We start from the raw sequence: 16,369 nt of genomic DNA on the forward strand, positions 1-16,369 counted from the left end.
TTGCTAAATCTCCCTTTTCACAGATAGAGATTGTATGTAATTATTAACAATTCAATTCTGCAATTAAAATCTTCATGCACAGAACTTTTTTTCTGTATTTTAGGTTTTTTCCTAAAGATCATTTCTTTTTTCCTTTTTTGGGGGGAGTGGGGGAGGTCCCAGGGATTAAACCCAGGGGCGCTTTACCACTGAGCCACATCCCCAGCCTTTTTTTTTTTTTTTTAATATTATTTAGAGACAAAAGTTTTGCCAAGTTGCTGAAGCTGGCCTTGAACTCATGATCCGCCTGCCTCAGCCTCCTTGAGATTACATGAGTGTGCCACCATGCCCGGCTAAGATCATTTCTTAAATGGGATTACTCTGTCAGGGTCTGAGTCATTTTAAGAGATTCTCATTGCATTTTTTTTTAAACATTTATTTTTTAGTTGTAGTTGGACACAATACCTTTGTTTTATTTATTTATTTTTATTTGGTGCTGAGGATCGAACCAAGGCCTTGCATGTGCCAGGCGAGCACTCTACCCCTGAGCCACAGCCTAGCCCTCTCCTTGCATTTTACTACAAAATTGCTTTCCAAAAGTTTTGTAAGAAAAAAGGTGTTGTTTCATTTCCAGCTTTATGAAAGAGAACAGAGAGCAGATCTTCTCTGATTTCTTCAGTATATACAGAAATGCCCTGCATTGCAAGATTACATCAAACCTCAGAAAGAGCATTGAAGACCTAAGATACAGTTATTGATTGTTGCTTCTTTATTTGTTTGTTTGTCCCTCTTATGTGATAGGCTTGGTGCTGGACATTAGAAGTAAACTAGTAAGAATTTGCAGTCAGGCCAAGATAAATGCAAAAATTCTGAAAAAAGAGTCTTTTGGGGAAATATCTCAGAGTAAACTCAAATTCCTACCATAAAATAAAAGGGTCTGGGGAGGCTGACACTTGAGGAGAAACTGTGATTTAGTGAGACTCTGTTTCAAAATAAAATTTACAAAAGGGCTGCAGATCTGTATAGCTCAGGGGTAAAGAGCCTCTGGGTTCTATCTCCAGTACTGAAGCAAACAAATGAAAAAAAAAACATTGTATGAGCACAAAACATACTTGGGGTTATTGCCAGTCCACAGGCCACCGATGGGCAATTTCTGATGGCCTCTGGTTTCCTGTGGGTGGATTCACAGAACTGCTAGGAATGCTCTGTCTGAGAGAGAAAACTTCAGAATAGTAGCCTGCCTTGTGGATTTGGGAGATAAACATAATAATGGAGGGAAGGGGAAAAGGTTTTATTTTGTTTTTTTTTTTTTGGTAGGGGTGGGGGGGTGTTGAACCCAGAGGCGCTTTACCATTGAGCCACATCCCCAGCCCTTTTTATTTTTTATTTTGAAACAGGGTCTCACTAAGTTTCTGAGGCTGGCCTTGAACTTGTGATCCTCCTGACTCAGCCTCTAGAGTTGTTGGAATTACAGATGTGCCCCACTGTGTCTGGTTAAGATTTTAATTTTTCCTCAAATTGTGCATCCTATCTCATACATAATTCATGTGTAGGTAAGTTTATAATATAATGTACAGTTCATTCCAAAGGGTATCAGGAGACTTTTGAGAACATTTGATCTTACTCTACTTCTCTGTAGGTCACAACTTAACCTGTACCTTGGTTTTACACTACTTCCTGCAAGTAGGCACTTAGCAGTTCTTGGCATGTGGCAAGAGTGGCTGTGGTACATGACAGGCAGGATGAAAGGCATCCTTGGCCTCAGGTCAGGGCTGTCCACTGGGTACAGTCTAAGTACGAACTAGCAATTGATGCCACCAGAAATGGGGCATGAAACATCCCCTAAAACTAAGAAGTACTGGGGTAAGAGGAAAGGAGCAAGGAGAGAGTTAATTTTCTTTCTACCCTAAGAAAATGAAATAACCTACTTGAAAGTGAAAACAGGGTGGCGAACCTATCCTCCTCTTGGGTCTTGGGCTCTGTCCTTCCTCTGTGGTTGCCAGAAGGGCTGACCCAGAGCCACGGTACATGTCTCTGCTGGAAAGGCAGTATGGGGAGGTTCAGGGACACAGTATGAAGGGTAAGGACAGAAAACAGCTTAAAAAATTGCCGAAAACTAAAAAAATAAATAAATAAATAAAAAATAAAAAAATATTCTCTCTCTCTCTCAAAAAATATATTTTTTTGCAGTATTTTCAAACATTATTTATATTTGTGTTTTCTAAATTTGTTTTTCTTAATTTACTTTTCTCATGATTTTCTAAACTTTTCTTGCTGTCCTTTCTTTTTCTGGTACCAAACATTGAACCCAGAGGGGATTAACCATTGAGCCACATCCACAGAACTTTTTATTTTTTATTTTGAGACAGGGTCTCGCAATATTTTTTAGGGACTTTCTAAGTTGCTGAGGCTGGCCTTGAATTTGGGATCCTCTTGTCTCTGCCTCCTTAGTCACTGGAATTACAGGTGTGCTCCCGGCTCACCTCTGTTTCTTTAAAGTGTTTATACTTTACAGGTGTCTGGTTTTGAATTCTTTTATCTATTCTCTTTCAGGGCAATTTTTTCTGTGTTAGATCTAATGAAAGTAGACATGGCGAATTTTGCTATCACAAGCATTCGGCCACATCTCATGCAGCAGTCGGTTGAGTATGAGAGGAAGAAATTTCAAGAGCTTTTGGAGAAACAGCCGAGTATGTTCAATGCTTTGTGTTGCTTTTTCATTGTTGGTGATTCGTTTTTGATTTTCCTTTTAGTTGCTGTAACTTGTTGTATAACAATATTGTTTTTTGCGGGGGTGGGGGTTTGTGGGGGTGCTGAGGTCCAGGCCTGTGATTCCAGTCATGGCTGGTAATGGCCTGGAATGTAGAGACCAGAGAGTGGGCTGGAGTGAATGGCTGCTCCAGATTGACTGACAGGGCCTCCATTATTTGATGGGGCCAGGGCTGGACCTACCTCCCTTTTACCAAAGGGAGAAGCAAGGACAGACCATGCACGGCAGTCAGCAATTTATGTTCAATAGCCCAGTGCCATCCTCGCTGACAACACAGACACATTCCTGGCTTGTTTTTTTGTCCTGGTTGCTGCTTGCAATCTCTGGCCATGTGTCCAGGTTTGCCACAATTAAAACAGTCCCCTGTTAGAATTTTTATTTTATTTTTTATTCTAATTTTTATATATGACAGCAGAATGCATCATAGTTCATATCACACATATAGAGCACAATTTTTCATATCTCTGGTTGTATACAAAGTATATTCACACCATTCATGTCTTCATACTTGTTTCTTTTGTTATATAACATTGTTTTCAAAACAAAACTAAAATTATGAAAATATTCTAATTTGGGACTGGGATTGTGGCTCAGTGGTTAAGTGCTTGCCTTGCATGTGGAGGGCACTGGGTTTGATCCACATAAAAATAAAATAAAGGTATTGTGTCCACCTACAACTAAAAAAGTATTTTTTTTCCAATATCTTTATTTTATTTGTTTATTTTTATGTGGTGCTGAGGATCGAACCCAGGGCCTGGCATATGCTAGATGAACGCTCTATCGCTGAGCCACAACCCCAGCCCTAAAAAAATATTTTAAAAAAATTCTAATGAAGAAGTAAAAGCACAAGATATTGGGGCTACATCTAGAATTAAGCATTGAAAAGAAGACTTAATTGACAAGCTAGAGCAGTGTGGTAGGATATAAGAATAGGAAAGGAAAAAGAATGACGATGTCCTAAATTAAATTTTTTTTTTTTTTTATGAAAATACCAGTTTGAGGTAAATGATATTCTTGGTCTTGACTTTGAAACCATGACAAACTTCTTGTGAATGTTCATTCACTTTCTTCCTTCCCTGTGAGGTAAGGCAGGAAATTTGACTTTGTTTCTGCCTTATGTGTATAATTTTCTGGTTTCATACACAGGAAAAATCTCATTTTTATGAGCCTCTCAGATGAATGCAGGAAAACAGATGACTACAGAATCTAAAACTGTTTCATTTCTAGTATGCTTTCTTTGGTCTCTGTATCAGTAGCTGATATTCTGGGTAAATTTCAGTCTTCAGATCCAGTTTCTTATGAATCCTGTTGGGTCTCCAGCTTTACTGGTGACAAATAAAAACGGCCCTATCTGTCTAGATGGTGCTGCCTGACCAGATTAGTCAAGACAGTTCCTTTACCAGTTGAGTCATTTAATCCAGACAGAGAAGTCTGAGGGATGCTGAGAGCCAGGAGGAGTCAAGAAAGAGCAGAGTAAAGTAGTCACAGAAGAAGCTCTTACACTGGGAGGCACCCAGGGTTGCAGTTTGACAAACTGAAGTGCCTAGTGTTAGAACCAGGTCCCAGAAGCCAAAGTGCAGCAGGACTCACTGTGGATATGGGAGCACTGCTGTAATCCATCAGTTCAAGTCTGTACTGTCCATATGTACAGTGCAGGATTTCCAGAGCTGGTGAGACACAGAGAATGCTGTCTGTAGAAGGCTAACAGCAGAGTGAGGCCAGATGACCCAGGAGTCAGAACTGAGAGAGAGCTCTGGGGAATCAGTGTATTGGCAGAAAAGAGAGGCACATCCTCCTGCAGCAGGGCTATTGATATGACCTCGGCTGCCCACTTGGTCGATAGGAGACCCCTATTGGCAGAACTGCAATACCTCCAGGACTTCACAGCTGCATTTTTTTTTTTTTTTTTTTTTTTTGTCATAATGTGGACAAGATCCTCATGTTCAAAATTTCTGCATCCCTGGCTGAGGATGTGGCTCAAGCGGTAGCGCGCTCGCCTGGCATGCGTGCGGACCGGGTTCGATCCTCAGCACCACATACAAACAAAGATGTTGTGTCCGCCAAAAACTTTTTAAAAAATAAATATTAAAAAAAATTCATTCTCTCTCTCTCTCTCTCAAGAATTTGGGCTTACCCACCTAAGTTAGTAGGGAAAATGTACTGGGGAGAAAATAATCCTATGGGAAGAAAAATTAATTTCCAAAAAAAAAAAAATTCTGCATCCCTTAGGGTACCTGCTTGCTAAATTATTCAGCTCAGAAAAGCCAGGGGAGCATGATGGCTGATGAATGCCCGATGAGGATCCCCCGACAGTGTTCCCTGCACAGAATTACATACACATCAAACATGATGAGGTCCCAAGCAAACCAGATTGATTTGAGAGTAAGACCTAGATGAAGAAGAAGCCCTTTGTGATGTAGAGGATATGTTAATAGTTGACTTCTGCTCGTGTCTTGGCCCAGCTGTCTTTGGGCAAGAAATTTGCCATCTCATGGATCTCGAGTCATTAGCGCTTTCAGCCACATCTCCTGTAGGACAGGAGAGGAGAAGGGTTAGCTAAACACCTGGCAGGTGGCAAGGCCTGGCTTGGCATGGTATCACAACAGCCTGTGAGGTGGATGTGGTGAATTTCTTTATTCAGGACTCTGATATTCAGACAGATGATGACTTACCTGAGATCATTTTGCTAGTAACAGATAATCTGTGATTTGGACTAAGTTCTATTTGATCCCAAAGTTCAGTCTACACTGTAATCTCACACTGCCAGGGTCATCTTCCCTAAAGTAATAATGAGAAGCATCCCTGCTAGTGTTATAGTAATGTTTGTGGCTTTGTTTTTCACAGATTCCCTGGACTTTGTCACCCAGTGGTTAGAAGAAGCCTCAGATGAACTTATGGCTCAGAAGTACAAACATGCCCTGCCAGCTGGGGGAGGAGCTGCTGGCTCTGGGGACGCTCCCATGCTGAGCCCTGTCGCCGTCCAGAATTATGCATACTTGAAGCTTCTGAAATGGGACCACCTCAATAGACCTTTCCCTGAAGTAGGTGCTCCTGGATAATCTAATTGCTCATACTTCTTTTTGTGCAGCTGAGCTTTTTAAGAAGAATAGCATTATTTTGATATAATTCATATACCCCAAGTTCTCTCTTAAAGCATACAACTCAGTGGTTTTAAGTATATTTGCAGTTACACAATCATCACCGCTATTTAACTTAGATCATTTCTTTCCCCCAAAAAGAAACACCATACCCATTGTAGTCCATTCCCTTTCCCTTCCCTCTAATCCCTGCTTTCTGTCTCTAGGGATTTGCCTATTCTAGAAATTTCACATAAATGGAAATATACAATAGTGGTCTACTGTGCCTGGCTTCTTTCATGATACATAATATTTACCCATGTTGTAGCATATATCAGTACTTCATTCCTTTTATATTTTAAATTTTGGTATTGGAGATTGAACCCGAGGGCCCTTTACCAATGAGCTACATTCCCAGCCCTTTTTACTTTTTATTTTATGACAGGGTCTTGTTGAGTTGCTCAGGGCCTCACTAAATTGCCAAGGCCAGCCTCGAACTTGCAATCCTCCTGCCTTAACCTCCTGAGTTGCTGGGATTACGTGCCTACACCTCCATGCCTGGCTTCCTTTGTTTTTGTTTTCCTTTTGTTTTTGTTTGTAATTTTTTTTTTAGTTGTAGATGGACATAACATCTTTATTTTATTTATTTATTTTTATGTGGTGCTGAGGATTGAACCCAGGGCCTTGGGTTCAATATGCAAGGCAAATGCTCTAACCAAGGCTGAGCCATAACCCCAGCCCCTCCACTGTATTTTTTTATGGCAGTAAAATGTACATTCCATATAGTTACCATTTTAACCATTTCTAAGTGAACAGTTCAGTGGAATTCAGTGTGTTCATAATGTTGTATAGCCATTATTATCAACTGTCTCCAGAACATTTTCCCAAACTATGAAACTTTTTACCATTAAGGTTGGGGTTGTGGCTCAGTGGTAGAACACTTGCCTGGCATGTGTGAGATCCTGGGTTCAATCCTCAGCACCACATATAAATAAATAAATAAAAGATCCATTTACAACTAAAAATATTAAAAAAAAAAAATCTTTCTACCATCAAACAGTAGTTCTCCAATCACGCTGCTCCTAACACCCAACATTCTACTGTGAACCTATAAATTTGACCACTCTTGATACTTTATATAAAGTGGAACCACACACTATTAGTCCTTTTGTGCCTAGCTTATTTTGTTTAATGCCAAGGTTCATCTGTGTTGCAGCATGTGTCAGCATTTCCTTCTTGTTTAAGGCTGAATAATATTTCTGCTATGTGGATAGACCACATTTGTTTATTATTCCTCAGTTGGTGCATATTTCAGTTCCACTTTATTATTTTGAATTATGCTTTTGTGAACGTTTATATAACATTTTGTGTGGAATACACTTTCAATTCTCTTGGTTACATATTTAGGATTGGAATTACTGGGTGACTCTAATCTTAACATTTTGAGGATCTACCAAACTTTCCTCAAGCAGCTGCATCATTTTACAATCCCACCAGCAAGGTACGATGCTTTCGGTTTGTGCTGCTGAATTTTTATCCTGTTTTTACTCATCTTGATCAAAATCACACCAGTGGTGTTGCATTACAGCTTTATCTAAAGAAACTTCTTTCCCTTCTGTGCTGAGCAATGTCCAGTGCTTCTAACGACAGCAGTCATTTAAGGGGATGACTAGCATGGGATTCCCTCATTTTGTCTTTAAATGGCTAATTTGATGTGTGCCCTCTCCCTCTCTCTCTCTCTCTCTCTCTCTTTTTTTTTTTTTTTTGAGGATGCTTGAACTCCTTGTTTCTAATCTCAGATCCTGCTACTTCTCTAAATGTCTCTCAGAACTTCCTTAATTTTCCTTTCAAGAAGTTGTAAGTTTCTCCTCTTGACAGGCGTTGCCTTTTGTGCTGGAGGAGGATCTAAAGAGGTTGTTGAACTGGTGGGGCTGTGTTCCTCTCTGAATAGTGCCATGTGCTTTTCTGGAAAGTTCTTAACCTGACATTTCTCTTAAAAGACGGCTGCGGTTTTTACTGGGGACAGAGGTCTGCTCTTGAAATTAATCCTTGGATTTTTTTTTTTTTTTTTTTTTTGTGGTGCTAGGGATTGAACCCAGAGCCTTGTGCATGTGAGGCAAGCACTCTACCAACTGAGCTATATCCCCAGTCCATTTTGTGGTTTTTTTTTTTTTTTTTTTTTGATCCCTGAAAATCTTTTTCACTCTAAACTCAAGTATATACATTGTTGAGAGACCACAAAGCCAAGTGCACTCACTGCTGTGTAGCACAGTGGGCTAAAAGAGGCTGACAAGTCATTGGAACCAATCTGTTTAAGAACTGGGCATGTCCAATCTTCAGAGGTAGTTTTTCGTTTTGAGAAGAAGTTTGGGCTCTGACCCCAAATAGTTAATGTCTTGATTTGACAACCTCACTATTTCATAGCCAGATCAGTCCTTAAAGTGCATTTGATTAGCCAGCCTGTAGGAACTGGGGTCTGAAACTAGAGCAGCTCAGCCTTTCTGCTGCTCTTTCTTGTACCCCACACAGGTCTTTGGCATGGTGGGACGAGAGCTGTCTCTCACACAGGAGAAGCGGTCATGGTAATTCACTCATTGACTGCTTTCCAGGAGGCTGTGATCTGTCAGTCCTGCTCTGTTCCCTGTTTCTTATTCTTCATTCACTTCCTAGTTCTCCAGAGCCTCCTTTGAGCTAGATACTGAGCTGTCCAGGGCTCTGCCCTCAAGGAACTCCTCCCCTTTGTTAGGCTGCAGGGAGGCTGTCCAGGTTTGTGGGGGACTCGCTAGACTTGGGAGTTTCCTTTTTAGAACTGGGACAGTCCTAGACAAACTGGGAGGAGTGGGTTGTTCCTCTGTCCTTTCTAGTGCTATGATTCTTCTGTGTTAAGTGCTGGCTCTGCCACCCACTTGATGTGCATGTTTTTTCATCATTCAAACAGTCCTGTAAAGTAGGACTCCCCATTTTGCATAGGCCCGAGAGAGTTGAGGAAATTTGTCAGGTTGTGCTGCTGTGAAGTGACACAGTCTGGATTTCCACCCAGATCTGTCTCAGGCTTTTCAGGAGTGTGCTGTGCTACTACAGACTTCCTCAGGGGAAAGGGGCACTGGAGTGGAAGGACAGTTCACTCACAGCTGCCCTGTAGCTCTGAGATGACTAGGTAATCCTGAGGAAGCTGTGGAGGTGGGTGGGAGGCTATGTGGCTTCATCGCCCTCTGCTGGCCAGCACAAATTTCAGCTCAGCAGTGACTTCTCTTGTGTTCATTACAGACGGTTTTGATGGACCATCCACGCTTCCAGGAGCTCCAGCTCCAGCTAGAGCAGCTGACCATCCTGGGAGCTGTGCTGCTAGTCACGTTCAACATGGCAGCCCCTGGAATTTCTAGCCAGGCCAACTCTGCTGAGAAACTCAAGATGATTGTGAAGATTCTGCTAACTGATATGCATCTGCCGTAAGTGGCTGGGAACTGTGGGGAAGACCTTTAGTGGATGGATGGGATTGGGGGCAGAGAGCAGATCAGAGTAGGGCCTCCCAGTGTCAGGCCCTCAAGGAGCTGAGAAGAGACCCTGCTCCCCTGACTGCTCACCCGGTGAGAGCGCAGGAGAGTTAATTCGGGCAATAGGGTCAGATGTTTAGGTATATATAACAAGGCTCTGGGATAGTGGTTTTCAGATATTTGTGATTAGGACCCACAGTAAAAAATTCATTTTCCATTATGACTTACATACATATGTAACTGAAATTAAAACCTCACAAAGATGGAACTTAACCCAGTTATGTTTGATGTATCCTAATAGTTTCTACCCAATTCTTACTCCATTAAAAAAGTACTATCTGCTGCACACTGAGTTGCTTTCACAACCAGCTAGCAGTAAAAACGCAGCCCTGGGACTGTGTAGTTCAGTGTACTGCACTGGCTTAGTGTGTCCGAGGCCTTGTGTTCAACCCCCAGCCAAAAAAAAAAGACCAGACTTAGAGACCAACAACAACCCAGTCCCCAGGACAGTCAGCTGCCCCAGCTGGAGCTCTTAGAAGAGAGAGGTCATTAGAAGAAACAAGATGATTACTCCAGAGGTACAGGTGAGATGGACTTTTCTGCTCTTTGCACATTCCTGACAGGTGTCCTGTGCTGAGTATGAGCGTGTCATTTTATTGCCCAGCAGAATTCACAACTGTGGGCTTACAGGATTCATTCAGCGAGTACTCCTGCGGTGAAGCCCTGTTAGATGACTTACAGCATATGAAACATTTTGAATGGTTCTGAGTAAACCCCGTATCTGACAAGGCCCAATTCAGAGGATTCTTCCAAAGAAGCACCCTGGGGCATTCTCATCCTTACAAAATGGAGGGATTTTATTGTGGCACTTGCGCAGAGGATGGGTGTGTTCAGTGCCATCTGGATGCTTCTCCGTGTTGTGACTAGGGGTTGGCTGTTCAACTGAAGCCTAGCCCAAGTCCCTTGCCCAGGTGTAGACAGAGGCTGTCAGCTAGGTCCCCTGCCAGTAGAACTGCTCTGCAAAACTAACGATGAAGGGCCCTTCCAGTGCTTTTGGGGAGTCCGGCCCTGTACTCCCTATCTACCCTGGCAGTCAGGGATCTGGCAAGGAGTTGAGATGATGGAGGCAGTGAAGCCCAAGGCGTTGAGATGATGGAGGCAGTGAAGCCCAAGGCTTGCTCTCTCACTCCCCAGTAGTTCTACTGTACAGAGGGTCTAGATCCAGAGCAAACCTTAATTTCTAATAGAGTAAGCTCAAAAAATGATAGCTTTTATTAAAATAGCTCAAAGTTAAATGACCATCTGGTTCCCAGAGGTTCTCTAGGAGAGTCTTAGGGCCCCAAGGAATCAAGGTGCTTATTTTATTTTTTTCTTTTAAAAATAGTTAATGTGGGGCTGGGGGTGTTGCTAGGTGGTAGAATACTTGTCTAGCATGTGAGAGGCACTGGGTTTGATCCTTAGCACCACATAAAAATATAAAAAGAAAATGAAATAAAGGTATATGTTCATCTACAACTAAAAATTAAAAAAAAAAAATAGTTAATGTGTTGGGGATGTAACTCAGTGGTAGAGTGCTAGCCTGAGGCCCTGGGTTTCATCCCCAGGACCACTAAAAGAAAAAAGTTGGGCTGGGGTTGTGGTTCAGCGGTAGAGTGCTCACTTAGCACATGCGAGGCCCTGGGTTTGATCCTCAGCACCACATAAATAAATAAAATAAAGGTATTGTGTCCAACTACAATTAAAAAATAAATATTAAAAAAAGTTAATGCACTCAATGTTTCAAAACTCAAAAGGTATAAAAGGATATCCATTCCCATTCCATGACTACCAATTTCCTGGTATTGTGTATTCCTCCAGAGGTGTTTCAGAATATTTATAAGTCAGTTCCAGGCTTATTTCACCTCAGAGATGCTAGCAAGAACTTGTGCTTTGGGTTATTTGTCTTGGGATAGTCTGAGCCCATCCCCTCCTCGAAGTCCTTTCTAGTGGAAGGAAGGAAAGTCCTTTGCAGTTGGTGTGCACAGCTTGAGTGGTAAGGAGCAAGAGAGACAGCCACAGATTCCCCCTTAACACATCAATCCGCTCCTTGGTGGTGTCACCCTTGCCAGGCAGGGCTGATGGAGCTGGAGCACTGTATCCATGGGTTGCTTCTTCCTGTCTTACTTTCTCTTCTCTGCTCAGTTCCTTCCATTTGGAGGATGCCCTGACTACGATTGGGGAGAAAGTGTGCCTGGAGGTGAGCAGCTGCCTCTCGATGTGTGGGCCCTCCCCCTTTTCCACGGAGAAAGAGACCGCGCTCAAAGGCCAGATCCTGGCTGTGGCCAGTCCTGATGACCCTATTCGCAGAATCATGGGTACGTTTGAGGGAAGGCATGCAGCAGGGGGTTAGGGGAAGGCCCCTCTGAAGAAATCTGAGAGTGTTTTATGGGATAATGAGTGCTGTAGGTAAGGATGGAGTGTGATTCATCACCATTGTGATCAGGGTGATTTCAAAGATGGCAAGTGACTGCACAGCCATCATTGTCCTGAGGGTATGGACTTTGGAATCTCAAAACGTGGTTCAGAGTTCTGCTCCAGCACTTATTGTATGGCATGGCAAGGAACTTTAAAAAAGCGGATCATACCAACCACCTGCCCAGTTTACTGACAGGACCACCTGTGAGAAGGTAGATATGTCAGGTGCTTGCCCTCACGCCTGGCAGCACATGGTAAGTACTCAGTAAATAATGCAATAATTGAAATAGCTAAAAAATTAAAACTTTGATGTAAAAATTAAAAATAAAAATACTATTAAAATATTATTAAATATTAGCTAGGCATAGTGTTGTGTGCCTATAGTCCCAGGAGACTGAGACAGGAAGATGGCTGGAACCCAGAGGTTCAAGGCCAGCCTGGGCAACATAGCCAGTCCTCATCTCAAAATAAAATAACAAAAGGGACGGGGATGTGGCTTAGTGGTGCTTGCTGAGCGTCAGGGAGGCCCTGGGTCCAGTCCCCAGTATTACCAAAAAAATAAAAAGAAAAAAAATCAATATTAGCTAATTTTATCATAATAGCAGTGGTACTATGAAGAATTCTCTATTATTTAGCTTAATTTAATTATTTCATAGTATATACATGTATCAAAACATGTTGTATGCTATATATAACTTGTCAATTAATAAAGCTTGGTAGAGAAAAATTCTATTCTGGAGCTGGGGATATAGCTCAGTTGGTAGAGTGTTTGTCTTGCATGCACAAGGCCTTCCGTTCAATCCCCAGCACCACCAAAAAAAAAAAAAAAAGAAAGAGAGAAAAATTATATTCTGGTTGATCAAGGAATACAGTGTTCAACATTTAAAATTGAGATTGAATTAATTTTGAAGCCCTTCAAATTCTTTGAGAACAAGTGTTAAACAAATAAATAATGGAAAATTAGCAGGTATCAGTCAGAAGCTGAATGGTCTGTGGTTATATTTCATATATGGGACTGCTCTAAAAACTATGACTTTTTAGCTGGGCTGGTGGCATTTGCCTGTAATCCCAGCAACGTGAGAGGCTGAGTCAGGAAGATCGAGACACAGGGTCTCTAGTTTAATTCCTAGGTCCTTGATCCACTTTGAGTTGAGTTTTGTGCATGGTGAGAGATACATGCTTAATTTCATTTTGTTGCATATGGAGTTCCAGTTTTCAGTGAGACCCTGTCTCAAAATAAAAAAATTAAAAAGAACTATGGATGTGGCTTAGTGGTAAATTGCCCCTGGGTTAAATCCCCAAGACCGAACAAACAAACAAAAAACTATGACTTTTTATTAAGTAGTATTTTGTGTGAAAAAAGAATTATATGGACAATGTATATGTATTTTTTTAAATTTATTCTAATTTGTTTTATGTTAATAACAGCAGAATGCATTTCAATTCACAGTACACATATAGAACAAATATTTCATGTCTCTGGTTATACATAAAGTAGAGTCACACCATTCATGTTTGCATACATGTACTTAAGGTAATGATGTCCATCTCATTCCACCATCTTTCCTACCCCCGGCCTCCTCCCTTCCCCTCTCTCCCCTTTGCCCTATCTAAAGTTCCTTCATTCCTCCCATGCTCCCCTACATCCCCATTATGGATCAGCATCCTCATTTCAGAGAAAACATTTGTCATTTGATTTTTTGGAATTGGCTTGTTACACTTAGCATAATATTCTTCAATTCCAGCCATTTACCTGCAAATCCCATGATTTTATTCTCTTAATGCTGAGTAATATTCCATTGTGTATATATACCACAGTTTCTTTATCCATTCATCTACTGAAGGGCATCTAGATTGGTTCCACAATTTAGCTATTGTGAGTCGTGCTGCTATAAACGTTGATGTGGCCGTGTCCCTGTAGTATGCAGTTTCAAGTCCTTTGGGTATAAGTCGAGGAGTGGAATAGCTGGGTCAAATGGTGGTTCCATTCCAAGTTTTCCAAGGAATCGCCATACTATTTTCCAGATTGGTTGCACCAATTTGCAATCCCACCAGCAATGTATGAGTGTGCCTTTTCCCCCACATCCTCACCAACACTTATTGTTGTTTGTATTCTTGATAGCTGCCATTCTGACTGGAGTAAGATGAAATCTTAGAGTGGTTTTGATTTGAATTTCTCTTATTGCTAGCTATGTTTAACATTTTTTCAAATATTTGTTGATCAAATGTATATCATCTTCTGAGAAGTGTCTGTTCAGGTCCTTGGCCCATTTATTGATTGGGTTATTTGTTTTTTTGGTGTGAAGATTTTTGAGTTCTTTATATATCCTAGAGATTAGTGCTCAGATTAGTGCTCTATCTAATGTGCGTGTGGTAAAAATTTGCTCCCATTCTTAGGTTCTCTGTTTACCTCACTAGTTGTTTCTTTTGCTGAGAAGAAGCTTTTTAGTTTAAATCCATCCAATTTATTGATTCTTGGTTTTATTTCTTGTGCTATAGGAGTCTTAATAAGGAAGTCAGGACCTAACCTGACATGATGAGGATTTGGGCCTACTTTTTCTTCTGTAAGACACAGTGTCTCTAGTTTAATTCCTAGGTCCTTGATCCACTTTGAGTTTTGTGCATGGTGAGAGATACATGCTTAATTTCATTTTGTTGCATATGGAGTTCCAGTTTTCCTGGCACCATTTGTTGAAGAGGCTATCCTTTCTCTAATGTATGTTTTTGGTGCCTTTGTCTAATATGAGATAACCCTATTTATGTGGGTTTGTCTCTGTGTTCTCTATTCTGTACCATGGTCTACAAGTCTATTTTGGTGCCAATATCATGATGTTTTTGTTACTATTGCTCTGTAGTATAGTTTAAGTTCTGGTATAGTGATGCCACCTACTTCACTCTTCTGGCTAAGGATTGCATTAGCTATTCTGGGTCTTTTATTTTTTCCAGATGAATTTCATGACTGCTTTTTTCTATCTCTATGAGGAATGTCATTGGGATTTTGATTGGAATTGCATTAAATCTGTATAGTGTTTTTGGTAGTATGGTCATTTTGACAATATTAATTCTGCCTGTCCAAGAACAAGGGATATCTTTCCATCTTCTAAGATCTTCTTTAATTTCTTTCTTTATCATTCTGTAATTTTCATTGTAAAGGTTTTTAACCTCCTTCGTTAATTGATTCCCAGGTGTTTTTTTTTTTTTTTTTTTTTTTTTTTTTTTGAGCCTATTGTAAATGGCTCCTAGTTTCTCTTTCAGAGGATTTGTCACTGATGTACAGAAATGTCTTTGATTTATGGATGTTGATTTTATATCCTGCTATTTTGCTGAATTTATTTATTGGTTTTAGAAGTTTTCTAGTGGAGTTTTTTGGATCCTCTAAGTATAGAATCATGTCATTGGCAAATAGTGATAGTTTGAGTTCTTCTTTTCCTATCTGTATCCCTTTAATTTCTTTCATCTGTCTAATTGCTCTGGCTAGAGTTTCAAGTACTATATTGAACAGAAGTGTTTAAAGAGGGCATTTCTGTCTTGTTCCAGAGTTTTTAGAGGGAATGCTTTCAATTTTTCTCCATTTAGAATGATGTGGGCCTGGGGCTTAGTATAGATAGCTTTTACAATGTTGAGATATTTTCCTGTTCTCCCTAGTTTTTCTAGTGTTTTGAACATAAAGGGCTGTTGGATTTTGTCAAATACTCTTTCTGCATCTGTTGAGATGATCATATGATTCTTATCTTTAAGTCTATTGATGTGATGAATTATATTTATTGATTTCTGTATGTTGAACCAACCTTGCATTCCTGGGGTGAATCCTACTTGATCATGGTACACTATCTTTTTAAATCTGTTTTTGTATTTGATTTTCCAGAATTTTATTGAGAATTTTTTCATCTATGTTCATTAGAGTTATTGGTCTGCACGTTTTCTTTCTTTGATGTGTCTTTGCCTGGTTTTGGAATCAGGGTGATATTGGTCTCATAGAATGAGTTGGGAAGTATTCCTCTTTTTCTATTTCATGAAATAATTTGAGGAGTATTGGTATTAGTTCTTCTTTGAAGGTCTTATAGAACTCAGCTGTATGTCTGGTCCTGGGATTTTCTTTGTTGGTAGGCTTCTGATGGCGTCTTCTATTTCATTGCTTGAAATTGATCTGTTTAACTTGTGTGTTTATCATCCTGATTCAGACTGGGCACAATATAGGACTCTAGAAATTTGTCAATGTCTTTGATATTTTCTGTTTTATTGGAGTACACATTTTCAAGATAATTTATAATTATCTTCTGTATTTCTGTAGTATTTGTTGTGATATTTCCTTTTTTATCATGGGTGTTAGTAATTTGAATTTTCTCTCTCCTTCTCTTTATTAGCATGGCTAAGGGTTTATCAATTTTATTTATTTTTTCAAAGAACCAACTTTTTGTTCTATCAATTTTTTCAATTGTTTCTTTTGTTTCAATTACATTGATTTCAGCTCTGATTTTAATTATTTCCCATCTTTTACTCCTTTTGATGTTGGTTTGTTCTTCTTTTTCTAGGGTTTTGAGATGTAGTTAAGTCATTTATTTGATGACTTTTTCTTCTTTTAAGAAATGAAATCC

General features: G+C 40.2%; 1 protein-coding gene across 3 annotated transcripts in view; it reads left to right on the forward strand.

Moving 5' to 3' along the window:
- The window catches only part of Tcp11l1 (t-complex 11 like 1), a 44,056-nt gene that overhangs the window by 20,750 nt on the left and 6,937 nt on the right, over positions 1-16,369 (forward strand). For all 3 annotated transcript variants that reach the window (XM_046455645.2, XM_046455654.2, XM_046455661.2), the window contains 4 exons: positions 2,533-2,669; positions 5,594-5,790; positions 9,094-9,275; positions 11,502-11,674. In XM_046455645.2, the coding sequence (XP_046311601.1) occupies positions 2,533-2,669; positions 5,594-5,790; positions 9,094-9,275; positions 11,502-11,674 (689 nt within the window). The remainder of the gene's footprint in view (positions 1-2,532; positions 2,670-5,593; positions 5,791-9,093; positions 9,276-11,501; positions 11,675-16,369) is intronic.

The sequence above is a fragment of the Marmota monax genome, unplaced genomic scaffold (assembly GCF_021218885.2).
Source record: "Marmota monax isolate L192 unplaced genomic scaffold, Marmota_monax_Labrador192_F-V1.1 WCK01_AAM20220418_F8-fsc00047, whole genome shotgun sequence".
NCBI classification, from domain to species: domain Eukaryota; kingdom Metazoa; phylum Chordata; class Mammalia; order Rodentia; family Sciuridae; genus Marmota; species Marmota monax.